Raw genomic sequence first — 27,015 nt, forward strand, 5'->3', positions numbered from 1 at the left:
CTTAGGTGGTACAGGAAAGCTAAAGAGGACTAGATTTTGGTATCTCCCTTCAGGTCAGTTAGGCTTTAGTAAAACCCTAAACCAACTCTAGAAAAAATTGATTATGCTCTGGTAAATTTCCCTTGAGGGCCGGATTTGTTAAGGAGAACAGAGAACTCTGGGAGTTTTTTTTAATGGTTACTTTTCCTCCTCCCCTGCCAAAAGCAGGAAGGTCTTTTTCTCTGATCTTCACAGTGAGAGCCTAGTGGGGCTTCTGGAGGTAAAACTCACTTACAGTTCATTATAATGACAAATTGTGATCGATGCTAAGAATGAAAATACAGGGTATTATGACTGCACATAATAAGGGAAATTGCGATTGTCTGTGGGATCAGGGAAGGTTTTCCTAAGGAAAAGAACAAAGTGAAAGAACAGAGGAAAACATTTCAGGCAGAGGAAATGAGCAATTGCTCTAAGGTAGGAAGAAACATGGAACATTTGAGTAAATGAAAGAAAAATCAGGATGACTAGATTGCAGAAAGACAGGGGAGAATGGCTCAAGATGAAGTTGGCAAAATAAGTAGGGTAAGAGCTCTGGCCATTATTCTACAAACAATGAGAAGCAACATTAGGATTACTAGAGTCAAGTCTAGATAGAGCTTTGGGCTGAAAATGGAGCAGGAATAATAATAGACATTTTCTTAGGCTTTTGTTTTCAGTTGCTCTTCTCTTCTAAAGTGGAGAGAGAAGCAAGCACTAAGTCTGTTCATTCATCCTTCCTTTCTCCTGGCGCTACCACCCTGCTCTGGTTTGTCTGTCCAAGAAAAAAGCCTCCATCTTATCATGCCAGCTGCAAGGGAGGAGAGAAAAGAACCATGAAGGGAAAAAATGCTAACCCCTTCAACCCTTGCACCAATTACAAAAAATCCCCAATTTATAATTCTAGTTTATCTTTCATCTCGTTTTTGGGTCTATTCCAAGTGTTCTAATCTGGGGAATCTGACTTCAAGGAGCCCTTGAACCAGCAGAAATTATATGCAACATTTTGTGTGCGTGCACACATGTGCATTTGGGGAAGAGTAAAGGTCCACAGCTTTTATCAAATTACTTAAGGGTTCTGTGATTCTCCTACCAAATTGGGGGTGAGGGGAGGTAAGTGTTGTGTTCTTCCATGAAGTTAGAATTTATAACCAACATCTTGCTAATTGGAAGTCGTATCAATGTAAAGTGCCAAATACCAAGTATTAGTTGGTTTATTTAAAAAAAGAAAGAGATACAGAACAAATTAACATTAAAGCCCTCAATTAATTTACAGTTTATAGTCAAGACCAGATATAGTCCCATCCTCTATACCTTCTTCATGGTGGAGACTGAATAATGTGAATTAATAGTCATAGCCATGACGTTAAATATTGCAAAATTATGAATTCACATTTATATTATCAAATAAAGATTATATTATGCCAATGTAGTTTTAAAGTTAATTTGAATTTCAATTATTAGAAAACAGTTAACACATGAACTGTCTATATAGGGTAACCTTTTGTGTTGCCTTCTCCTTGAAGGTACTATTCTGCTTACTTATCTATTCTATATGAGGAGGAAAAGCAAAAATCAGGACTTCGTTATTTATTCTCCAAAAGTCTCCCGAGTTTGGTTGGCGCAGATGAGACATCTTTGCCTCTAAGCGTGAATCTTGGACTTTTCTGGTCTGCACACTGGAGTCTCATTGTCATCTGCACCTCAAGATTCCCAAGGTCTTTCCCTCTCTCCCTCCCTCCCTCTCCCTTTCCCCCTCCCTTTCACACGCGCGCGCGCGCACACACACACACACATACACACACACACGCACACACACACGCTCTGTAAATGCATTATCTCTCCGCTAATGCACAACTCGCTCTTCACCGCAACCTGACTCAAACTATCAGCTCCTCCGGTGCAGGGTCACAGCTCCTGCTCCTTTGCGCTCGCGCACCGACCAGTTAGTTCTCAGGTTTCAACCAAGACTGGTCAACTGCAGGTCGGATTGGCTGAGCTAGGAAGAGGAGCAGAGGCTCCACCAAATCACAGATCCAGGATTTTCATCTTTCTTGGTCTCCTCCCTAGAATCCTGGTAACCGTTGTGCCTAGTTTCTCTGAGAGGAAACTTGCCTGGGGTTGCTATGGAGAGAGGACGCTGCAACTTGCAGAACAGCTAGGACACAGAAATCCCTTAGCAGATCTCAGCAAAGCGCCTGCCTTGCGTTGCCTCCTTCCATATCTGCACGCCTCCTTCATCCAGAACTTTGTTTCTTTTTTTGACTACTTCCATGGAAGACTTGATCTCCCTGAAGCAAGAAAAAGAAAATGAAGAACCTGAGGAAACAGGGCAGCCATGGCAGGAAATGGCAGCTTCTTCCCAAGATCCTGAGCCTGGGTTATCTGAGCCCCGGGAATCAGAGCAGAGGCCAGAAACTGGATCACAGCCCAGAAGCAGCCCTCCTCAAAGCCCCCACTCTAGAGCTAGCACAGCTCTGGCTGACCTCACAGGACCAGGTACACCATCCCCACCTTCCTTTCCTCAGGAATCCTTTTCCACTCCTTCTCTCCCGGCTCTGGCCAGACAGGACATTGGCTCACCATGGCAGTCAGACACGACCACTAATGTGATTCCTGAAGCTGGGACAGTTCACTCTGGCCATTTGGAACAATCATCTGATAAAGGAGAATTAACTCCTCATCAAACATGTCAATCAGAGGGAAACACCTTCCAACAGTCTCAGCAAACCAAACACCACGTGCATGGACCAAAGGATGTGAGCCATAAAAACTCTAAACGAAAAGAGCCGAGATTTGACATTTTTCGGGAGGAAGACTCAAACAGCAACGCTGATCTGGATCAGCCTGAACCTGGGGCTTCTGAAGTGACCCCCAGCATGCTTGAGATTGCCATTCAGAATGCTAAGGCTTACCTACTGAAGACCAGTAGCAAGTCGGGCTTAAATACGTAAGTCTTGGAGGAAAAGAAAAGAGAGAGAGAAAAAGTTTGGCAAAGAAAAGGGGGTGTGAGTATCTCTGTGTGAGACTGTGTTTCTGTGGGTGAATGGAAATATATTTGAAAAGTCTGTATTAGTAAGAAAGACTGACTTAATAACTCTTTGTATTACAGGACTCAAAATAGGTGATTGGTGGGGATTCTAGCTTCTTTAAAAACCCTTAGCACATAGATATAAAACCTAGGAATTATGGAATCTTGGTTTTGAAAGAGACCGTAAAGATAGTGAAGTCTAAGCATTTCTCTAAGATGTTGGTAAAAAGTAATTGTCTACCAGTGATAGGGAGCACGTGGCTCTCATCTAAGCATTCTAGACCTTGTATGGCTTGGTTTTGCGTTCCCACCCAGGCCAGTGCTGGGATGACAAACTATTACAGTTATTCCCCTGTCCTGATTTGAACACTGAAAGTTCTGCATCCTGAGAAACCCCTCAGTCCTGGGCAAACCAGGAGAATTGGTCACTATAATTTTAAGATTTGAAAAATGAAAAAAACAATATTTAATGTGAGAAATATTGCACAAAACCTGAGATTGACAATTTAAAATATTACCTACAAATTACTGTTTTAAACTACAACTTACTTAAGCTTAAGGATGTGATCTGCTACTCAGTAGTGGATTCTACTTGAATTTCTGATATAAATTTCTTGTCATAATGCCCTGCATTAAATGACAAGCATAAATTTAACAAACTTTGTTAAAATTCCAAAAGAGCTCCTTATAAATGAGAGTTCATTAACAATTTAAAACTGAATACAAAAACATAAAAATGGGAAAATGTCCTTTATTGAATTATTTTATAACTGATATTAAATATCTAAATTTTATTTTTTTTCCAAATGCTAAGTCTCTGAGGTAATAAATGAATATCTACTATAATATTCACTATTATCGTCTAAGTACTTTAGAGCCTGCAGTTAAAAACTGCTTAGTAAAAGGGCCGGCCCGGTGGCATAGCGGTTAAGTGGGCGCACTCTGCTTCAGTGGCCCAGGGTTCGCAGGTTCGGATCCCGGGCGCGCACAGACGCACCAATAGTCAAGCCATGCTGTGGCGGCGTCCTGTATAAAATAGAGGAAGATGGGCACCGATGTTAGCCCAGGGCCAATCTTCCTCAGCGAAAAAGAGGAGGATTGGCACCGGATGTTAGCTCAAGGCTAATCTCCCTCACAAAAAAAAAAAAAAACTGCTTAGTAAAGAATGACTTTAACTCCATCTCTTATGTGCAGATCTTATTTGACAGACATGAAAGCTACTTTTTTTGTTGTTGCAATTAAAACAATCTTTGATTAAAATACAGGATCTGACATTGGTTTTTACGTTGTTGAATAAATAGCCTACAGGAAAGAAATGCTTCCTCCTTTTCTGTCATTCTATTAAAACAAATTATTAATACTCCAAATTGAAAAAGCTATAATTATGAATTAAAATCTAATGAACATATTTCATAATTGGACACAAAGGAATTTTCAGGTGTGGACATCTTAAAAAACATTGATGCAATATCTTGCCTGAAGAAATATGAATAAAGCATATATAGACATTATAGTAAAACCTGAAAAATAAAATAAAAATTTGGACTTAGAGTTCTTGATTTGATGGCATACATGGCCCCTATTTGAGCAAATCAAAGACTCCAGTTACAACCCCAGCTAGTGCCTAGTAAGCTACAATATTTTTAGCCTGAAGGCTTCTCCTTGAGTTTCTACGCTGAACGGATATTAAGGAAGCTTGAAGAAGTTTTAAACAAACTGCTAGTCATAACATTTCTGCTCATTTACAAGAATAGCAATATTTTGGGAAAGAATGAAATATTTTCCATATATAATATTTTTAAACTGCCCTTCACATTAATTGTCCATATAATCTAGATATTTTTCTTTGACATTCCTAAGATCCATTAGATAAATCCAGATATTAAAGAAAAAACAAAACATAATACCTGGGGTCAATTAACAGAAAGTAGGCAATTATTGAGCATCTATTTTGTTTCACTATGATAATGGGAAGAGAAAGATTAAAATACCAACAAACAAACAAACAAAAACAAAAACCTAATTTGGGCCATATGAGAACCTAATGCAGTTGCTGAATGGGAAATATATAATGTACACAATTACATGGCAACATATCATTGATCTCAAAAAAGCTTTCTCTAAACCGAGGAAGAATGGTTTTCAGGAATGACTTGAGTGGAAGGCTTTGAGGATGAAGTGCGTTTTAAATTATTTCTTGAGAGAAATGATGTATATGGGACACAGCAAGCAAAGGCTCTTGGGTAGGACTTAGCAACCGTATGAAAGTGATTTTTAGTAGATTCTAATTGAACTAATTATTAGAAATGAAATTGGAGAGATACAATGCTTATCCACTGGAGAGGAAATTGATCCAAGTCGCCATACTGGACAAAGGAGCTTCTATTTAACCTAACAGCACTTTGACAGACATTTTTGGCTCTTAAATAGTAAATTCATATTCTAAATCTGATATTTGAAAAAGCAACCCTAGCAATTATGTATAAAATGTAATGAATTAACGAGAGGTTAGAGGCAGTTTGACTAATTCAGTTATGAAATAAAAAGCAAGGGACAGTGTTTTTAATAGAATAGAACAAAAATATTAGAGTGTATCACAGTTTAATGAAAGTGGGTAATATTTGATGACACTTTTCTTTCAGTTGTGTGTGGGTGTGGGTTGCAACATGAAATGTATTTCTTATAGGTCTAAAAACACTGAAGTACATAATTAGCCTAGGAAATGAAAAGGAAAAGAACATATCTTAAAAGAGTCAACAGGATTTAGAAATAAAATTGGATTTGGTGAGGGTAGGGGAAGGGGGATGGAATAGAAGTTAAGGTCAAAGAATCAAAAGGTTAATCACTTTTAAATATCTAACCAAGAGAATTCAATCTCAAATAAAATGTGAAAATGTACCTGATGCAGAAGACTTATCTTGCTGTAATATGTTTTTCTTTAATAAGTTAAATATTCATATTGGAGGCATTTCCTAAAGAAAATTCTAGGATAGATTCTTTCTGGCAGTAGTGAAAGTTACTGTGTGTATCCAATTACAATTTCTGAAGGCTTTGAGCTGTTAAAGTTTCCTAAAAGCCAACTAACTGAGTTTGCATGAAATGTTTTTTCAAATGCTTTTGACATGGATATTATCTGGAATTTTCTCTTTTCGGGTAGATATGATCATCTTTCTAATATGCTGAGCAAGATCTTAGATGAGCATCCCGAAAATGCTGTGGATATCATTGAAAATATTAGCCAAGATGTGAAGATGGCACATTTTAGCAAAAAATTAGATACACTCCAAGATGAATGTGAAATGCTTCCAATATATGAAATAGCAGAGAAGCAAAAGGCTCTTTTTCTCCAAGGAAATTTGGAAGGAGCTGACCAAGAACTAGAAGATGAAATAGTAAGTCACTGTTATAAATTTGAATAGTTCAATCTTAGGGTTTTATTTGAGGTGAGTGGGGTGTGGCTTTAAATTCAACCAATTGTCTTTTATAGCTTTCTAAACAGGATTTGTAACCTCATTTCACACCACTCATTTCCTTGTTTAGAGTTTCTTATTTTTTCACATTGTGCTTTAATATTTCACAGAATTAGCTCTTTGTTATATGTTTGTGAGGTTGAGCTTCTTGATATCAGAGAAAATCACTTCTCCATCTTTTATATTCTCCAAAGTGTCAGGTACAGATCTGGGCCTATAGCTGCTTCTTGTTAAATATTTGTTGAATGAATGAGTTAATGTCAGATAATTAAAAATTAGGCTTTAAAACAAGTTGTATATTTTTTCCTTTAATTTACTAGAAAAATTAGAAGTACCTCTAATGTCATTTGCATTCTCTTCCAAGGCAACTTCCTCTATTATATATTATGCATATTATGTCAAAGGGACATAATATAAGAGGAGAGGGATAAAATATTTCTTTGAATCTCTATAGATAAATTGTTAAAAATATTTACAGAGAAAGTTGGTGACAGAGATCAGAAGATATCATTAGAATAATAAAATTCGTTGTATGACAGAAATTTTTAGCTCCAAATATTTCAAAAATAGTATCCAGTATTGTTTCCTAAATGCCTGTATGCTTGCAATTTATATACCACTGAGTAATTTATACTATACATCTACTGAGCTGCCATGTTCTGTTAATACTAGACTATTTAAAATCTGTCTATATACTCGCAAATTTGATGTTTTGAATAAGATATTTTCAGAAAAGGGTGGAGAGTTCAGTCAGGGAAAAGATAGGAGGGGTAGGGATCTAGAAAGTCAGTCCTCTCTCTAGGGCTCAGCAAGCTTTGTGGGGAGACTCAGCCTGACACAGTGGGATCCAGGGTACTCAGAAGGAACAGGTGATAAGTGTCAAGGAGTTGACATCGACTGCCCTTTTCTGAAAATATCTTACTCCAAACATTTGGTTATATGGCCACATACAGTGATGACGAGTCAGGGGCAATTAGCATGTGGGGATCAAGCAGATAGGCAGACACTCTCATGGAGGAGTTTTCATAGAAAAGTCGAACTCCAGTATGAGAATGGGACATTGGGCTCTCTATAGGTAGAGCGTTACAAGGCTGGGATCTGTGTACTAAAACTAGGGTGTGGGGTGAGAACACAAATAAGGTGTTTTGATCCTGGAACCTGAGCCCCTTACCCAGATTCCATTAATTCTTTCTAATAAAGAATAGGAATGGTTTTAGAGCCAGGAAGGATGGAGTTATCAGATGAAGATCAAAAGCTATACTTCAGAGAGTAGAAAGATGCAGGAAAAGGAAGACAGGCAGGTCTTGGAAGCATTGAAACATGACGTGTGTAACTGACTCTGTCCCAGACTCATATGTATAGAATGTTCAGGTTTCTATTCCTATCTTTGGCCACACCAGAATTCCTGTTCTTAGTCTTCAGCATTCATTTATTCACTCCCTCATTAATTCACAAATATTGTGACTGCTTACTGCATACCAGGTACTGAGATATACAAATGAAAAAGACTTTTCTGACTTTAAGTCGCTCACAATCTAGTGAAAGAGGTAAAAGAGACTGTAAAGCTATTTGATTAGCACAATAACAGAGATAGCCTCCCTTGGTGAAAAAAACAGAATCCTAGCTCAATCACTTACTCACTGTGTGACTTGAAGTGAGTAAACCTCTCCAAGCCTCAGGGATAATCACATGGCAACAACTTAAGGAGTAGAAGTACTATATATAAAGGGTCTGACACATACTAGGAACTTAATAAATAGTAGCAATTATTATTATATTGTTTTGACAACCTAGGAGACAGAATGGAGCAACTACCTCTGCTACTGGGAACTGGGCAAGGCTCTGTAGTGGACGTGCTATCTCTTTTGGGTCATGAAAAATACATAGAAGTTCACCAGGTAAAGACTATAAGGAATAAAAGTCTGGGCAAAAAGAACAATAAAAAGTCAGGAAACATTATTTAATATTTGGGAAAGTGAAGCATGAGTTTGAGAATTGAGTAAAGGAAATGAAGCAAACAAGGTACCTAAGGCCAGATGCTCTTTGTGCATTGACAAGAAATTTCTTCCTTGTGTACAATGGAAAGTCAGCAGAAGCTTTTAATAGAGAATAGCATGGTCTGACTTTTGGTTTAGAAAGATAACTGATAGTGACGTGGAGGAGAATGAAAGAAGAAAGGTTAGAACAGAGGCAAAGAGGAGGGCATCAGAAGCCTCCTGTGACAGGACAAACTGGGGGAGAATAGTATGATAGAAATGAGTTAAAGAAGAGGGGATAATGCCAATAGCTTTTTAGATGGTAGAATCAATACGACTCTAATTAAATATGAAAGTCAAGAGAGTCAGAGGAAGCAAGGATGACTAAATTTTCTAGTTTGAGAAACTGAGTGAATGGTAATGTCACTGACGATGACATGGTACGTAGAAAAAAAGGGAAGACTTGGAAAGAAATATTAATTCAATCTTAACTTGATGTATATGTAGACTATTCAGATAGAAATTTCTCACAGATGGCTAGAAACATGGGTGCAGAACATAGGAGAAAATCAGAGTAAGAGGTGGATTTTAAACAACCACATATCACTTGAGGTGGTGCAGGAGAAATCTTCCAAACATAAAGTCCTGAGTGATGAGATGATGAAAATTTTGAGGACACCAATATTTAGGGCTCAGTTAAGAAAAAGGAACTAATTAGACACTAAGAAGAAATTGTTACAGAGTAGGATCAAGAGTGGGCGGCACAATAGATGCCATGGAAAGAGTCTTACAATCCTACATCATAGAGATGAAGCTTGATAAAAGTCATTATCCTTATTTTAACACTAAAATTACAATACAAGCAAAAGCAGATCATTTGTAAGAATAGCTAAGTGCTCTCAATTTGTCCATCTTGAAGGTCTAAAATTTGTCTATAAACTGCAAGTGATCCCTACCTCAGATAAGGTTATTTTCTACTTTCTTACAAATGTTTTTCTAGAGTGCACTTAAGACTCCACTTTTTCATTTTTCTGTATTTCTTTCATGGAATGATTTCTGATTTTCTTCCTTATTTTAAATCCAAAATTATTATAAATCAAGGCAAACATCTGACTAAATTATGTCTTCAAATGTAGACATGCCTGAGCAATTATTTTATTATACGTTCCTTTTAGTTATCCTAGTATTATCCTATATATAGGGTACCATATTGATTTTTATTTACCCTATATACTACCATATGTATCTAAAAATATTTATTTAGAAAAAATATAGTAATATATATAAACATACATAAACATATTTTTTCTAAATATATGTGTTAGTTATACTACATTTTATGATTTTAGGATAGTAAAGGGGCCATTTAAATATTTTGTATGAAAAGGGGATGTTGAATTTTTGTTATTCATAGTGGCTATTAAATTATTTCTGCCTAAGACACACACATACAACAAGATAACTATTATAATATATTGATGAGTATAAGACACAATAGTAGAAGCTACATTTGTAAGTAAGAAAGAAGAATTGAAATTCAGGAACTATCAGAGTTTGATCTAAATCTTGAAAGAAATGTCAAAGAAGTGGTGGAGAAAGTAGAGCTAATATGAAGATGTTTAAAAAGGAAAAGGGAAGTAAGCAGTTCTCTTACAGATAAAATGTTAACCACAGCATTTGTATTCCCAGGCAGAAATCTCTCTTCCAAATGTCATGGAGTCAGCTTTTTATTTTGAACAAGCTGGAGTTGGTTTGGGCACTGATGAGACTTATCGCATATTTCTTGCCCTCAAGCAGCTTACTGACACTCACCCAATCCAAAGATGCCGTTTCTGGGGCAAGATCTTAGGTCTGGAAATGAATTATATTGTAGCTGAAGTGGAATTTCGTGAGGGAGAAGATGAAGAGGAGCTAGAAGAGGAAGATGTAACTGAGGAGAGGGACAATGGGAATAGTGACGCTGATGAAGATGAATTACCAAAGTCCTTTTACAAGGCCCCACAGGCTATTCCAAAAGAAGAAAGTAGAACAGGTGCCAACAAATATGTCTATTTTGTTTGCAATGAACCAGGAAGGCCGTGGGTGAAGTTACCATCGGTTACGCCTGCACAAATTGTTATTGCAAGAAAAATCAAGAAATTTTTCACTGGGCGATTAGATACTCCCATTGTAAGCTACCCACCTTTCCCAGGAAATGAGAGCAATTACTTACGAGCACAAATAGCCAGAATTTCAGCAGGGACCCATGTCAGCCCTCTAGGATTCTATCAGTTCGGTGAAGAGGAAGGAGAGGAAGAGGAAGAGGTGGAAGGTGGGAGAGATAGCTTTGAAGAAAACCCTGATTTTGAAGGCGTTCGAGTGATTGATCTAGTGGAATCCCTATCCAATTGGGTTCATCATGTGCAACATATTCTCCCTCAGGTAGGGGCTTTGCTGTTCTCAATCTATCAGTTAATCAGCAAATATTTCTTAAATTCTGTCTACAATGCACACATATATACAAAATGAAGGCCTTCAGACTCTAGACAAAGAGACCATTAAAAAATCAAGTAAAAACACAGAGTACTATATAATTGCAAGTAGTATAAACCCGAGATCTTCAAACAGATTTTTATTTCCAAATGGAAGTAAAATAAATATTTCTATGGAGTATTTAACAAGTTATGTAAGGATTTAGACTTATGTGTGTCGTGAAATTATTTTTTATATGTTGAATATAGATGGGTGCGTTAATTTTGGGAACGGTTCTTTTATTCTATTTAGAGTACATGGAGCTTTTATGCCAGGAACAATACAAAATTACAAGAAAAACAAGCAAATAGTGCTATATAGCAGTTATAAAGCACCTATTCTGCCAGGTTCTTAATAGCACTTTATATGTATTATCTCATTTAATCCTCACAACTGTATGAAAGACTAATATTATCCTTGTTTTACAGATGAGGAAACTGAGGCAGAGAGTTTAGGAAATGTGGCAAAGGGAATATAGCTAATAAGCAACAGGGTCAGATGTCAATGGGCAGAATGGATGCAGAGTCCATCCTCTTAGTCATTCTGCTATACAGCTCATCAGCAGGTAGAAAATCTGCATTATACTTTGATCTACATAAGAGATATTATTGTATATCTCTAGATCAGAGTTAAATGAGAAATTATGACCCCAAACTACATACCTAATCTTATCACATTTTAACTTTTGTTAGTAATAATAGCACCTTACCTCTTTCATATAAGTTATTTATTACAAATTAGTAAATGCTATTACCTTTTTCACTAAGGTTCTGCTAATTGTAAAATATAAATGTTCTGTAACTTCAAGAAGTTGGCAAATTCTTGAAATAAATAGTACAATCTTTTGCTTGAAATAACCTAGATCAAAATAGCACTTGGCAAATGTATGTTGAATGAATGATTGAATTCCCACACAGTGGGACTTAGTGCAATTGCTTCAATCCAAATGAATATTCTGATATTTTAAGGTCCTCATTAAACTACTAAATCTTGCAATACTCACACCCAGGGTCGCTGTAATTGGTTCAACCCCATACAAAAAAGTGAAGAAGAAGAAGAAGAAGAAGATGAAGAAAAAGAAGAAGAAGAAAAAGGAGAAGAGCCTGACTACATAGAACAGGAAGTAGGGCCTCCTCTCTTGACACCAGTCTCTGAAGATTTAGGTAATTTTATACAAACTATATAATATACTATACATATATATACATAGTATATACATAATGTACACTATATTGTATATAGTATATTATATACATATATATGTATGTATACTATGCATATATATATACACACACACACACACATATCCACACATACACACACACAAATACACACACTGTAGTATATGGCGGAGAGTAAAGAATATAGCCAGCCACACCACCAACTTTCTCTGACAGGTTGAAGGAGTGTGATGCAGGGAGGAAACATAAGTCGGCTGTAGCTATTACTTGAAATGCTGACAGTTATCTTGTGTATCATTCTTGTCTTGTCATTCTTCAGACCATAAACACACAACATAGTTATAGTATATATATCAATATTCAAATTTCATTGTTCCACATGTTCATAAAATACCCTCCTGATTTTATGTTAAGCTGTTGTTGCTTTAACTTTTCTTTCTATGTCAAGCGTGTGTTTTAAGACATAAAAATAGCTTCCTGGTTACACAGTATATCCTTGTCTATTTAGGAGTTAAGTTTTTGAATTTCTGTTTGGTTGACAGAGATCCAGAATATACCACCTTGGACAACACGGCTGTCCTCACATCTCATTCCTCAATATGCTGTTGCTGTTCTTAGATCCAACCTTTGGCCAGGAGCATATGCCTTTTCCAATGGCAAGTGAGTCTCTGACAACTTACAAAGCTATTATTGTAATTATTAAGTTCTGGAAATTTTAAGTTATCACTGGAATGTTACGTTACTATTGTTTTAACTCATCTGTGGCATGTCAAGTGTGTATGGCATAAGATTTATTCAAACAGCATCTGTATTACACAGTAAAGCATCACATTTAGAACATTAGAGTAGTTCAGACTTCTGCCTTTTCATCGGAATTATCCAATTACTGGAGCTAAAATATGGTTTTTCCTCTAAGATTACTTGAGTAATTGACTTATTCACTTAATGGGGGTAATTCTAAGCAGTGTTTAAATTAGCTTAAATCTTCTATCATTTTTGTTGGACATCTTGATAAAAGATAATTAAAAATATGTACTATTTAGGCTATAACTTTCAAGAAAATTAGGATGAAGAGGATACTAAATGTCCTTTTATCCCTCACCCAGAGCATACACTTCCATTTATCTTATGCTTCCATTCTTAGCTAATAGCCCAGTGTCAGAAGCTCAGCTGAGCTGCCAAATGTCGGAGTAGCCATTAAAGCAACAAGCCAAAAATGAAAGCATGAGGCTTTTAATCACTTACTTGATGGTATAAGCAGGAGACAGCACTGATTCCCACATTCCATTTTCCCCCATGGTATGGCACACCAGTGGAAGGTCAGGTGGATTGGTGCAGATGTGGGGGTCATCTCTGACCAGGGAGTCCCAGACATAAGGCTCTTGTAGTTTTATGGACCTGGGGGTCAGGGGAAGTGGGGCAGGGCTAGGGAAAAATATTGGGTACTGAGTCAGAGTGGGGAAAAGTATCTTTACGGTTTCCCCCTTCTGTTCCCCAACCCCCATAAGGAGGCCTTGGTAGACGCACCTGAAGACCCCTGCTGAAGGCCTCAGATAAGGAGATCTAGGAACGAAGGCACCAGGGTTAGGAAGGCAAATATGTGAAGAGCATGACAGGTCAAAGGGGCCAGAGTCCTTGACCGCAACTCCCCTTGGAAACTGCAGTGCATTGGCTGTGCACCAAGTCTGGTGTGGAGAGGGCAGTTTTCCCCTGTGAGGCCTGCCAGGCAAAGCCTTTGTAATTGGCCATGGTTGGACCTGAAAAATCACACATAGCTTTTTGTGTGTGTGTGTGTGTGTGTGTGTGTGTGTGTGTGTGTGTGTGTGTGTGTGTGTGTGTAAGATCAGCCCTAAGCTAACATCCGATGCCAATCCTCCTCTTTTTTTGCTAAGGAAGATTGGCCCTGGGCTAACATCTGTGCCCATCCTCCTCTACTTTATATGGGACGCCTGCCACAGCATGGCTTGACAAGTGGTGCGTAGGTCCACGCCTGGCATCTGAACCTGGGAACCCCAGGCTGCCCAAGTGGAGCGCGCACACTTAACCACCGTGCCACCGGGCCGGCCCCAACACATAGCTTTTTAACCATAAGCCAGACTCCTCACCCGACCAAGCATTTGTTAGGCTGGCAACTTTTTAATTCTTTCTAAGGAAGGTAGTAACTTTTTAACTTAGTTGTTTTGTTTTGCTGAAAATAATTAAATGGATCAAAGACTGTGGTCTAGGCGTAGGGTACATTTTGTCAGGGTCTGGCTTCCGTGGTTTTCTTCACCAGTTTAAGCAGTTGGGATCATAGTAAATCCCCGTGGTAGAAGAAACATTTAGGGATGTTTCATCTCTCAAGTATTTTAAACGTTCTGTTTTAAAACTATGGGACTCTGATCCTCTTAAGTACTTTATCATTGCAGAATAGGAGGATCAACTTTTCTTACTGAAAAATTATATAATGATCATCTACATTTTTTTTTAACTTACAGAAAGTTTGAAAATTTCTACATAGGCTGGGGTCATAAATACAGTCCAGACAGCTATACACCTCCAGCTCCACCATCAGTTTATCAAGAATATCCCAGCGGACCAGCAATTACAGAAATGGATGACCCTAGTGTGGAAGATGAACAGGCTTTCAGGGCTGCCCAAGAAGCGGCTGTACTTCCAGCTGAGGAAGGCGAAGAAACCGAGGAAGAGGAAGATGAGGAAGATGATTATGACTAATAAAAGTACAATCAGCCCAGTCTTATGTGAGACTGATATATACATACTCCTTCTGTGGGACTGATTTTATATATACACACACACACAAATTGGCAACTATTGATGTGCAAAATGTTACTCCGTGAAAATTTCAAATTTGGACTTTCCTATGTGGAACTGTTAATATGGACTTATAAAAAGATTCTCCACAGATTTTCCAGAGGCTAAATGACATTTTCTTACATCAGTCTTCTCTTGACTACTGCTAATGGAATATGTGCTTCTGTATTTTTTAAGACTCAGGTCTAATTTCTAATGAAACAGAAATTTCCAAACATGGAAATATACAACCTACAAAAGCTTCTTTGGGACTTCAATATTTTTCAAGTGTCAAGGGGTACTGACACCAAAAAATATCGATAATCACTACATTAGAGCATGGATTCTTAACCAGTCTGTGATACTGTATGCAAATATTGTGTATATATATATATTTTTTTTTTTTTGCTAAGGAGGTTTATAATTCCATAGCCTGTTCAAAGACTGTGGGAACACAAATTTTTAACACTCTTCTTGTTACTTCTTAAAGGACTTTCTCAATCTGATTCTTCTTTGATCCTATAGAAAAGTTTTGATCTGACTGGGAAAAAATGATTTGCATAGAGATGGCTAGCTGGGATATCCAGAGACCTCAGACTTATATTTTCTACCACTGTTTCTCTAAAACTAGTTATTTTCATTCACTAAAAAAGTATTTTTAAGTCCTTTATGTGCCAGGCACCCTGAGGCTCTCATTAAAAACTAGACATAGCTCCTGAAATTTCAGAGCTTACAATCAAGGGGGAGAATATAAAAAGGTAAATAGAAAATGAGAATAGATTGCAACTTAGCAAGTATTGTGATACAAATATTACAGGGTACCATAGAATAGTGTTTTTCGAACACTGTGGTGAAGGACCAATTAAAAAAAGATTTCTAATCCATTGCTATTATTTTTGTAAAATAAAATAAAAATGTCTCAGCAATTCTAAATTCTGTAATTGTCTTGTCACAAACTGGCAGTTTGCAGATCACCGATCTACACCTTGAGAAACATTGCTTATCAAACACTTAGAAGGTGCGTTTAATCCAGAGTTGAGCAGTTCAGGAAGCACTTCTGCAAGGAAGCCCTTCTAAGAAGTGGAGAACTAAGGGGAGAAGGGTCCTAGGCAACACCAGCTATATTTTGGCAAAGGACTTTAGGCTGAAAGGAGTGAAGCTTCGAGAGTGGTGAGAGATGAGCCTGGAGAGGTAAGCAGGGCCCAGATTCTGTAGGATGTCTGGATTTTATCCATGAGCAACAAGGAGGACTCAACTAGGAAGTCACAAAATCACATTTATATTGAATATCTTGGCTTCAGTGTAGAAAGTGGATGACAGAGAATCAACACACGGAGACAAGTTAGGAGGTTATTACATTATACAGGTAAGAGAGAATGATGGCATGAAATAGGATAACTACATGGGGATATAAAGTAGAAACCTGATTACTAGTCTGAGGGACAGAATGTTAGAAATGATGGTTTCTAGAATTTTCCAGTTGGCAATATTATTCATTCTTGGAGTGCAACTGTCAATACTTGATGGAGTAGCTAATATTTATAAAACTTCACTCAAGTACATTCATGTTCATTTTTTCATGGTGCAGTAAACATTTGTGGCTTTTCTTTTTTGAGGTTTAATATCCAGTTCCTCATCTACCCTGATTTTTTTTTGAGAAACTGCCTCTGTCCCATGGCATACAGTCTCATGCCAGTCCAATGTGCCTTCTCTGGAATCTGAATTTTGAGCAGAGACAATATACCTCGGCTCCTAACCTGATTGTTCCTGCTATAAATTAGACCATATTCTAGCCTCTAGAGCTGCCTTGGTTCTGGCACAGTTCCCTGTTACCTGTGTATACTGTGAGCTTCTGATAATCTTTCAATGAATTCCTTTCTGCTTAAATTGGCCAGAGTAGGATTCTTGTTTGCAACTTTACATGGCACAGCCAACATCAATCTGAAAGTTTCCTTCCTACACACTAAACACAAGATTCCAAATCACAGTTGCATAGGTAAGAGTGTAAATATTTAACAAAAGCAAATCCCTCTTTTTAGAGCTATGCCTGTTAAATATTATGGTTATTTCTAAGTGATGAAGAGGAAATATTATTGTATCTGTTTTACAACAGAAGAAAGCAGAATGCTATAACAGTAAGAGCTTGGAAGTGAGACAGCCTGGGTTCATATCCTGGCTATGATCATTTTCTTGGGCAAATTACTAATCTCACAGAGCTTCAACTTCCTCACAGGGCTAATTTAGTACTTATCTCACAGAACTATTTTGAAGATTAAACTAATATATGGAAAACAGTAAGACTATCTAACACAAGCAAGGACCCAATAAATATTACATATGACATATGACAATACAAAACCAGTTTCTGAAACATGGATAAGAAAAGAAATAGAAAACCCACAATGTAAAGAAAATATTTTATTGAAATTATTACTGAACAATGGAGCGCTAAAGGTATAATTTAGACATTTTAGAAATTCAATTACAAGAGTATTTAGAGAATTTTAGAGAATTTACAGATTCATAATTGTATTAAGGAGTTTAACATCTGAATTTGAAATACAAAGTAAAATTCCACAATCACTGAAATGCTTAATTCTTCAAGGAATCTTCTCGGCTGTAAAGAGTTGAGAAGCTTGTCTCCTGGCCTTGAAAAGGAATTAAAAAAAACTGTTAATTGTAAGCAAGAAGTCAATTAATTAGAATAAGTATTAATTATCATTCTAATATTAAAAACTAAAATCTGGAAATTTTTTCAAGATAATGAAAATTCCTTAAGGAAAAGTACAACTTCTAATTTAGGAAATTAGGAATAAACATTTTTAAAGCCAAATCATAAAAAAAGTAGAGAAAATTCCAAATAAAGACAAAACACAAAGAAGTAAAAAGAAAATGTCACTTTTTTATGAAATAATGAGTCAAAAGTAAAAACGCTGGCTCAAAGTCAGAGACAGACACGTAAAAACAGAGGGAAGGAAAGACAGAGATAGGGCTATGAGCAGAGAACCTTTAGGAAAATTATCTCCTTCATTATGTCCTTAAAAATGTCACTTTAAAAAACTTTTAAATGTTTGTGCTATTTTCACAACTTGAGTTACAAATCAAGGCATATTATACCAAGCTCAGTTAAAACAGCGTTAAGAGTACAAGGATTACACAATGAAAAACAAAGAATGCAGTGATGTAATTTAACTACCACATACCAAATGTAAAAAGAATCGAGGAACAGGGCTATTTAACTGAATTTCATTAGGAGGTATTTTGTAAAATAAATCCTTTCACCTAAACAAGTGTTCCAGCATCTAGAACAGAGTTTGGAATTAGCAGATACTCAAAATATATTTATGGCAGAAATGTCTTACAGTGATGATAAGACAGTGCCAGGATAAAAAATTTTTTTTTGAAAACTGATTGTTCTCCTTGAGTAACAGCTGCATGATTATTAAAATAATTAAGTTCAAATATGAAGAACAAAGTGTAAAATGCAGTTATAAATATCTGTATTTCGGGATACTTTAAAATACCAAATTTGTTCTGAAGTTCCTACAATTAAAACTGTAGTTATCACTTAGAAAGAAAAAGACATTTTAAGTATGAGCTACACAAATAAATACACATGAAATAAAAGTAGAAACATTATTTTGCCCTTGTTTAAAACTTCAGATTTCTATCTGATGATATGTAGGTCAATAAGCACAACAATATTTGCTGAATTCCTACAATGTATAAAGCACTATTAAAAAGGACAGAATAACTATAACACACAGACAGTAAAAAAGAAAAAGCAAAACAAAGGCTTTAAAGCAATATGCAAAAACAATGTTATGTTGAATTGCTAAGAATTTTTTTTTCATTTTTCAAAATATAATATCCTATATTTTCAACAATAGATGTGATATTGTTCACACAAAAGCTTAGCAAACTTGAAACTATGAGACTTGGTATCCTCACAAAAGAAGCAATGCAGGGCAGGGCTCTGGAAGTAAATTGCCCGAATCAGAAGCCTGACTCTCTTACTTAGTAGCTGTGTGACTTTAAGAATACAACTTCTCTGAGCCTAGGTATCCTCATCTGTAAAATGGGAATAACAGGGCCTACCTTACAGGGCAGTTGTGTAGATTAAATTAGTTAACATATATAAAGTGCTTAGGATAGCACCTAGCATAAAGTAAGCATTATACAAGTGTAACTTTTATTAATATTACAATTATAATCATATTTATTATTATTATTCCTTCTTTATCCAATGTATTCAGTATTATTCATTGTCAGCCAAGTTCTGATTCTTATGGTTAAAGACATAGCTACTCTCCATGACTCAAGAAAAAACAGAACAGTAGCAAATGCACATTTTTAGTATTCTAACACCACCAAGGTCTCAGTTTCCAAAACCAGAAAGAGCACAGCTAACTAAAATGTTCAGCTAGACTCCATGAAAATATTTAACCCCAATTATGCTCTGAAAAGTTATCTGTATATTGGTAAACAAGCATCTTGGTATTTTATAATAATTAAAATTAACCTCTAACTTTAGCCAGTTAAATTAACGATAGGATGAAAAAAATGAATGTAATTTCGGTATTTAAGTCATTGCAAAGAAACCTTTAAATATATCATAATAAACTGAACAATCTTGTAAATAATCTTTGCCTTTATACCTCAAGTTGTGAGGCTGAAAAGATTACTCTAGCTCTACCTCTCATTTCAAACAATTTTAGTCCTTTCCCCCATGATCCTGTTATTCTTCACAAATGTTCCTCTCTAGTCTTCTGTCTCTTCTCTCTTTAGAGGGAAACAAATCAATGTGAAGTACTCTAACAGACACATTTTTTTTTCTTTAAGATTCTGGGAACTGTGTATTTTCTAGACTTGATATGCCACCACACAGCTTCAGTTTATACCAAGTGGAGGGTTTTCAATTCCTAGAAACTTTTTTATAATGTACCACTCATCACTTAAGTGCAAGGGATAAAGAGGCAATTGTACTGAAGTTAAATTCTAGAACTGTATTTATCCAATAAGCCCAAGTGCATTAACATAGAGCTTCAGGAATCACAAGAATTATATTTAGTAAACAATAATTACAAGACCAATATGAATTGGGTTTCCTTGGATTAAGTTAGATTTTCTTACCTTATATGTTGCCATTTTTCATCACTCACCTGACATTAAAAATTAAATTATATTATAAAATTAAATATTTTTATGAAGCTCTGAATAAAGTACTTGCAAGTCATTAGGTACCATTTGAAATTGAAAGATGTCCATTTCAGAAATTAAATGACATTAAAAACAAAGTATCTTTGCCTACTTAGTGATAAAGAATGAGGTGTTAGGAGATACAAAGCGACAACCTTAATATTAACTAAAAATTTTAAACTCTGAGGTTCAATCTGTTCAAGCTTCACACGATAAATATTTAGAAACTTACAACTTTCTCCTCTGAAGAAAGAACACCCTCTACTGCCACTATCTGGTATTGCTTATGTTTTAAATTTCCCACAAATTTCCGAAGTTGCTTGAGACTGCTAGCCTCCATGTCTTGCTTTAATAGTTTCTGCATTTCTCGAGAAGGACATCCAGGATCAAATATTAGTAAACATAATGTTCGGTTTTTTTTCTCTTCAATTCCAACAACTGTTCGACTATGACCTATCAAAAAAATAAAATAACAGCTATATATATGTGTGTGTCATATATATCTACCTATAGATATATACACAGATGTAAGTTAATATATATATATACACACATATACACAATATATTCTCTCTCTCTGTATATAGTATACGCGCACGTGTGTTTAGAATACTAATAGAGTCAGTCCCTCTGACATGTAGGTGTCTGAGCTCTCTCACTCCTAAGACACAAGAGTTTAGTTCTACTTCCTAATCTTCAGTTTTATTTTATTCAATTTTAGTTTTCTAAAGTCTTTATTACAAAAAATCTTACTTCTACTGTGCCATATATTTTAGTTTTTCTTTCCTAATCCCTTGATCCTTCTTATACAAATTATCTGAAATGACAGGATTTGAAATTTACCTACTATAGAACAAAAACTCTTATGGTCTCAAAAGGTAAACAAAATTAAATTTATATATACTAGAATTTCGAAGAAGAGGGCTTAACCTTTACAGCTTACATTCCTAAACAATGAAATTCCTAACATTTACTTGCTCTGATTCCTGTCAATCCAAATCATCCATTCAACAAAATTTATCACACATCCATGTGCCCAGGCACTATTATAGGTAGTTAGTGATACAGAAGCAAAAGAAACAAACATTCCTGCCTTCATGGAGCTTATATTCTAATCTGAAGAAATACTCTATAACCAAGGTAAGTAAGTGAAGTATACATTATGTTAGATATAGAAAAATAAAGCAGGGAAGAGGAACAGAAAATGCCAGTTGTGGAGGTGTGGGATAATGAGATGAAACTTTAAATAAAGTGGTCAGGGAAGACCGCATTGAAGTGATATATGGGTAAAGACCTGAAAATAGTAAGGGATGAACAATAAAGGAAGAGTGAACCAGGTGGCCCTGAAGATGCCAGGGATATCATCCTTCATGACCCAAGAATGTACTAGAATGACAATATAGCTCTGGAAATCGGAGAGACTAATGTCACAATACTCCCCTCCTCCCCATTATCAGAATCTTAACCTGTCCTAAAGCTAAAGCCAATTAGCTGTCTCATAAGTTATACTTATTATCTATCAGTTATACTAACCTTGATGCTGAAGATAGATAGGAGGCTTAGATGTACACACTACTTTTGGACTCCCTTCCCTCTCTGAAGAATAATAGTTCAATATCCACTCAAATAAGCGAGGGTGTGTACCCAAAGGACCAGTTGCCTTGTGAAAATCAACAATATGGCACCTATAAAAAATTGACAAAATGGATTATTTAGAGAATATTTTTAAAAATATTGTCATCAATCAAGTTATCAAACACAAAAAATTCTAAGTTTAGAAGTAATTTTACCTCATTATTATTTTCCTAAGAAAAAAGAAAACAAAAATTTTACTATTTATATGGAAAACTATCATTTTATGAGGAAATAATTATTTAAATAACTTCATAATATGGTTGATGACTGATCTAAAAGTTACATTTTCTGATATACAAAATCTCCATGAACAGTAAATGAGGACCATACTTGATTTTTAAGTCATCTACATATAAACTGAGTCACAGCTTTTATTCTAAGGTTTATTCTAAACTTGATAATCAATTAGAAGCCAACTTCTAATTTTAATTCCTCAACAGCCATTCGAGTCTATCAAAAATATCCTGCATATTTTTCCTGTCAGGTCTCTCAAATTCCAATAATAGACAAGAAAAGAATACCTGTAAAGATCATAGAAAAACTTCTATGTACCTCTATCTATACATATATCTATCTCCTATTTGGCACCAGACCACGGTGGTATTCTTTCCTTAAGAGGAAGTCAACCTTGAACAAACAAAATTCTTTTAACCAGAAGCACTCTCTACACTTCTCAACAACTATTTTTAAAAAGTCAGGCATAAGCAAAAGCAATTAAAAGCTTTATTTTCACTTTAAAACATAGCACAGATATCCTGTCCTTGTCTCTCTTGGCAATAAAATCTCCAAATACACCCAAATTGTAAAGGTTGCTATCTTTAGCCTCAGCAAGTTTAATGTTGATAAGTTTCAACTGATTATCAATGAGTTTTAAGTGTTGAAATGAACTTCTGGATAAACTGTTAAAAAGCAGGAACAGTGCTTTTGGGTTAGCAGTTGACTGCATGTTTAGATTTAGAATCTGAATAGTACCCTACAGAGCATAATTCATAGAGAACAAAAGGAAGACATTTAAATAACTAGTACACAAATTCAGGGTACAGTAATAAAGGGGCTTTATAAAAGACTAAATTTCAGCTACCAAGAAAAAAGCTGGATATATCTGGTATTTTAGATGAAAATTTTCCTTAATTAAAAATTATTTAGGGGCCGGCCCGGTGGCGCAAGCGGTTAAGTGTGGGCGCTCCACTGTGGCGGCCCGGGGTTTGCCAGTTAGGATCCTGGGCGTGCACCGACACACAGCTTGTTAAGCCGTGCTGTGGCGGCGTCCCATATAAAGTAGAGGAAGATGGCCACAGATATTAGCCCAGGGCCAGTCTTCCTGAGCAAAAAACAGGAGGATTGGCATTGGATGTTAGCTCAGCGCTGGTCCTCCTCACAAAAAAAAAAAAAAAAAAATTATTTAAAAGCTCAGAACATGCAATAGTATACATAATCTGAAGGTGTGAACAGATGGAAAAAATAAAAAGAGGAAAAATAAATTTAGGAGGTATTAAAATAGTCCTTTCAATTTAAATAATCAAGAAATTTATTATATACACCTCAGTTTTTCGATTTAAAATTTAAGAAATATTTTTACCTCTGAATCTAATCAGTTAATATGGTAGAAAGATGTAAAATACTGAAGGAGAAAAGGATTTAAATACCCAAGGACAAGGGAATGAGGACAGGCAAGAAACTGCCACATATTTTTGAAAAATGGAAAGTAAGAGAGGAAACATAAAAGTGAATGCAAAGAAATAGAAACAATTGTCTTGCAACCCCAGAGAGGTTGAAATCTTAGAAGCAACATGTATTGAGAGGAGGAGTAGTGGAGCTAAAAATATGAGATTAATTGAAAGTTTGCATAAAAGAAGGCAAATCACTCCTCAATGCCCCCTCCACTAATACAGGAGCTGTAGGCAGGAGTGGAGAACTCCTTTGAATAGCCTCTGAGAAAAGATGTCTCTATAATGACATCTGAGAGTTCTCCAGCCAAACAGCAAGCTTCCACCTAAGCCTCTTAAATGAAGTCTGCTAATCTGCAAGCTCCATACAATCCTACAGCACCGCCAATCAGCTTTTTGGCAGCTCATTCCTCACTTTACGAATAGACAACTAAAGATTTAAAGAATTTAGAAGAAAGCATTCAAAAGGGAAAAGACTAAAATAAATAGACATGAAAACAAATTAACATAGAGGAAACAGAAAAATGCAAGGAATAGAAAGAAACAAAATGGTGGAAAAAAATTTTGCAACCATGAAAGACTACAATGCTATGAAATTACCTCTTAAAATTAAAAACATTATTGCTAAAATAAAAATGTCAATTGAATAGCTGGGAGATAAAGTTGAGTAAATCTAGATAGTCAAACAAAAAGCAAACATAAAAAATGAGGCAGGACCAATAAACTTATAAAGTCAAAGAAGTTCAATGGCCAACTAATAGGAGTTCCAGAAAGAAAAAAATGAAAATGGGAGGGGTCATATTTATCAAACAACAACAGTTTACCTCTGGGCTCTTATTACATGCCAGTCACAGTTCTAAGCACTTTATTATCTCCTTTAATTATCACTACAACTCTATGAAGCAGTTACTATCTACATGTTCTTTCACCAATGGTGGAACTATAGTACAGACAAGTTAAGTTATAGAGCTGGTAGAAAAGCTAGAATCAATTGCAGGTAATCTGACTCCAAAGTCCAAGCTCTTAACTAATATACTGAGATCTGACAACTCACAATTTCAGATTCAAAAGGAAAAACAAATGTCAAACGCAGTGAATCAAAGCCCAACATCCCATGGTGAAATCTCATAATATCAGGGCTAAGAAAAGGCAGAAAAAACTTCCAGAGAAAATAAACAAGTTATATGCAAAGGAATGAAAATCAGATGGCATCTTACCTTCTCAATAGTAATACTAACTGCTACAAGTCAACAGAGTAAAAACTTAATTTGATCTGAAACAATTTGAATTTAGAATAATATAGCCACCCAAACTATCATTTAAGTAATAAGGACTAGGCACTCTTTCTTAGGAAGCTAATGAAAGAAGTTTTCAAGCAAAATAGAGTAATCTAAAAAAGAGAAAAACATGGAATCCAGGAAAAATCCAGGCTCCAATTCAAGAAAGCAGTGAAGAAATGCTACACGATTATAGCTGTGGAGAAGATCTACAAGGCAAATAATCCAGACTGGAGCAAAAAGGGCAGATGGCTTCAAGAAGGAGGTGTTTAGGAATAAGGAGTACCTCAGATACGTGACAAAAGTGGAGTGTCTGAAAAAAATGTGAGACCACGAAGCAGTCAAATAGTAAAAGGGAAACGGAAAGGTAATTCTTAACTCGAGGAAAATTTTAAAAAGCTTTTCAGGAGAGGAAATAAAATCAGCAATGAATAATACTTACGCAGTCATGATGTAAACTCTGACTTTAACTTAATAAAAACTGAGATTTAACCCTATTAGAAGGACTGAGGGTGAACAGGTGGGAGACACAAGGGGAATGCAATAGACAATGTCTAAAACTGATAAACCAAGAAGAAAAAGCCATGAAAGCATATTATTTAAAAGCAACAGAAGTATCAGCTGCCTCCAAGAAACAAGACTTGAAAACAGAGAGGGGCATAAGATAGGGAATGAATTGCTGGTTTTCATTATAATCCTTTCAGTGCTACTTAAATTTTACTTTTTAACTGTCTCTTTGACAAAAACAAAAACAAAACCAACAACAACAAAAAAACCTCCCAGATCTGACAATAACATGAACTTGGGTTTTTAGGTACATACTTTATCCTTAGGGAGGTCAGAAGTGTATACACCTCACATGCTCCAATCCAGGCCTTTGTTCCCTGTAACCTGTTATTAAGTTGAGAGGCACCCTGAGGATCAAAACCTTCCTTCCATGCATCTTCAATCATAGACTGAATTTTTGGAATGCAAGGAACTGACATACCTAAAATTATACAGCAAACATATTACACGACAGTTACTAAAGTACTAAATAACATCATTTAGCAGTACACCATATACTCTAGAGGAACCTACAACACAGTTTTTAAGAGAGTTATTCCTCACATCTTCTATTGTATCCTTTTCTCTTCCTCCAACCAGAATTCAGGTTTTTAATGTAAATATCCACTAAACTACTTCTTCATTAAAGCTATTAATTGTGCCTACCATATATTAATTCATTCCATATCATATGCACTTTATCAGATGATAAGTTCAGAGTATTATATTTCTGAATACATACCTTTCAAGCAATCATCATAAGCATCATTTTGTAATAATGATGAAAGTAGCATTTGGAAATTTCTGTAACCACAACCCCAACCTTTGTCACCAAAAGATGAATGAAAGTGATCCACCACTGCAGAAAGCCACACACGCCTCACATCTGTGGCAGCATTCTGATAATACCTACAAAGTGCTTCAATAATTCCTAAAGCAGAAAAGAGATTTAGAAGATTTGGGATTAGTTATCATCTTTCTATGGCTGTTTCATGTATTTCTTTCTTTTTTTTTTTTTTTTTTTGTGCGTGAGGAAGATCAGCCCTGAGCTAACATCCATGCTAATTCTCCTTGTTTGTGCTGAGGAAGACCAGCTCTGAGCTAACATATATTGCCAATCCTCCTCCTTTTTTTTTCCCCAAAGCCCCAGTAGATAGTTGTATGTCATAGCTGCACATTCTTCTAGTTGCTGTATGTGGGACGCAGCCTCAGCATGGCCGGAGAAGCAGTGCGTCGGTGCGCACCGGGGATCCGAACCCGGGCCGCCAGCAGCGGAGCGTGCGCACTTAACCGCTAAGCCACGGGGCCGGCCCTCATCTTCATCTTCTTACTGATATAACCTTAGTTCACGGCCTCTTGTTACTATTATGCAGGTTTCCTAACACTAGCATATTACTTATTACACTGAATGGAAATTGTCTGCATCTTTCATCTCTGCATCTGCAGGGCCCAGCACATAAAAGTACACTGTTGAATGAAAGCTCCTCTTGTCTCTACATTTTATTATACATACTGCTGGACATCACTGTCTCTGAAGCTCAGTCCTAATCTGCTCCCAATTAAAAAACCTCAATAGCTTCCTATTACCTATGGAATAGGTTTAATCCAGGGTATATGTAGCCCACAGCAAGCTATCCTCTAACTTACCTTTATTTCAAACCACTCTTCTTGCCATAATTTTGGCTGTGGCCTAACTGGATGCATTAAACAT

At 36.1% G+C, this 27,015-nt stretch overlaps 2 protein-coding genes across 5 annotated transcripts in view; one reads left to right on the top strand and one right to left on the bottom strand.

The window, feature by feature from the left end:
* Positions 1 to 2,134: 2,134 nt before the first annotated feature.
* On the top strand, positions 2,135 to 15,243 carry RSPH4A (radial spoke head component 4A). 2 transcript variants are annotated; one of them, XM_004422248.3, is made up of 6 exons: positions 2,136 to 2,968; positions 6,207 to 6,441; positions 10,185 to 10,916; positions 12,016 to 12,169; positions 12,730 to 12,847; positions 14,665 to 15,243. In XM_004422248.3, the coding sequence occupies exons 1-6, from the start codon at positions 2,292 to 2,294 to the stop codon at positions 14,900 to 14,902; spliced, it is 2,154 nt and encodes a 717-aa protein (XP_004422305.1). In that variant the 5' UTR covers positions 2,136 to 2,291; the 3' UTR covers positions 14,903 to 15,243. The 2 variants fall into 2 exon arrangements, with proteins under 2 accessions (XP_004422306.1, XP_004422305.1); XM_004422249.3 differs by lacking the exon at positions 12,016 to 12,169 and having other exon boundaries at positions 2,135 to 2,968; positions 14,665 to 14,790.
* Positions 15,244 to 17,383: 2,140 nt separating this feature from the next.
* Positions 17,384 to 27,015, bottom strand: part of ZUP1 (zinc finger containing ubiquitin peptidase 1) — a 29,306-nt gene continuing 19,674 nt past the window's right edge. For all 3 annotated transcript variants that reach the window (XM_087444029.1, XM_014781187.2, XM_087444028.1), the window contains exons 6-10: positions 26,047 to 26,235; positions 25,581 to 25,746; positions 21,713 to 21,864; positions 20,412 to 20,632; positions 17,384 to 17,628 (exon numbers count right to left, since the gene is read on the bottom strand). In XM_087444029.1, the coding sequence (XP_087300155.1) occupies positions 17,581 to 17,628; positions 20,412 to 20,632; positions 21,713 to 21,864; positions 25,581 to 25,746; positions 26,047 to 26,235 (776 nt within the window). In that variant the 3' untranslated portion in view covers positions 17,384 to 17,580. The remainder of the gene's footprint in view (positions 17,629 to 20,411; positions 20,633 to 21,712; positions 21,865 to 25,580; positions 25,747 to 26,046; positions 26,236 to 27,015) is intronic.

This window comes from Ceratotherium simum, chromosome 19 (genome assembly GCF_057802395.1).
Source record: "Ceratotherium simum simum isolate JZ-2026a chromosome 19, ASM5780239v1, whole genome shotgun sequence".
Classification (NCBI taxonomy): domain Eukaryota; kingdom Metazoa; phylum Chordata; class Mammalia; order Perissodactyla; family Rhinocerotidae; genus Ceratotherium; species Ceratotherium simum.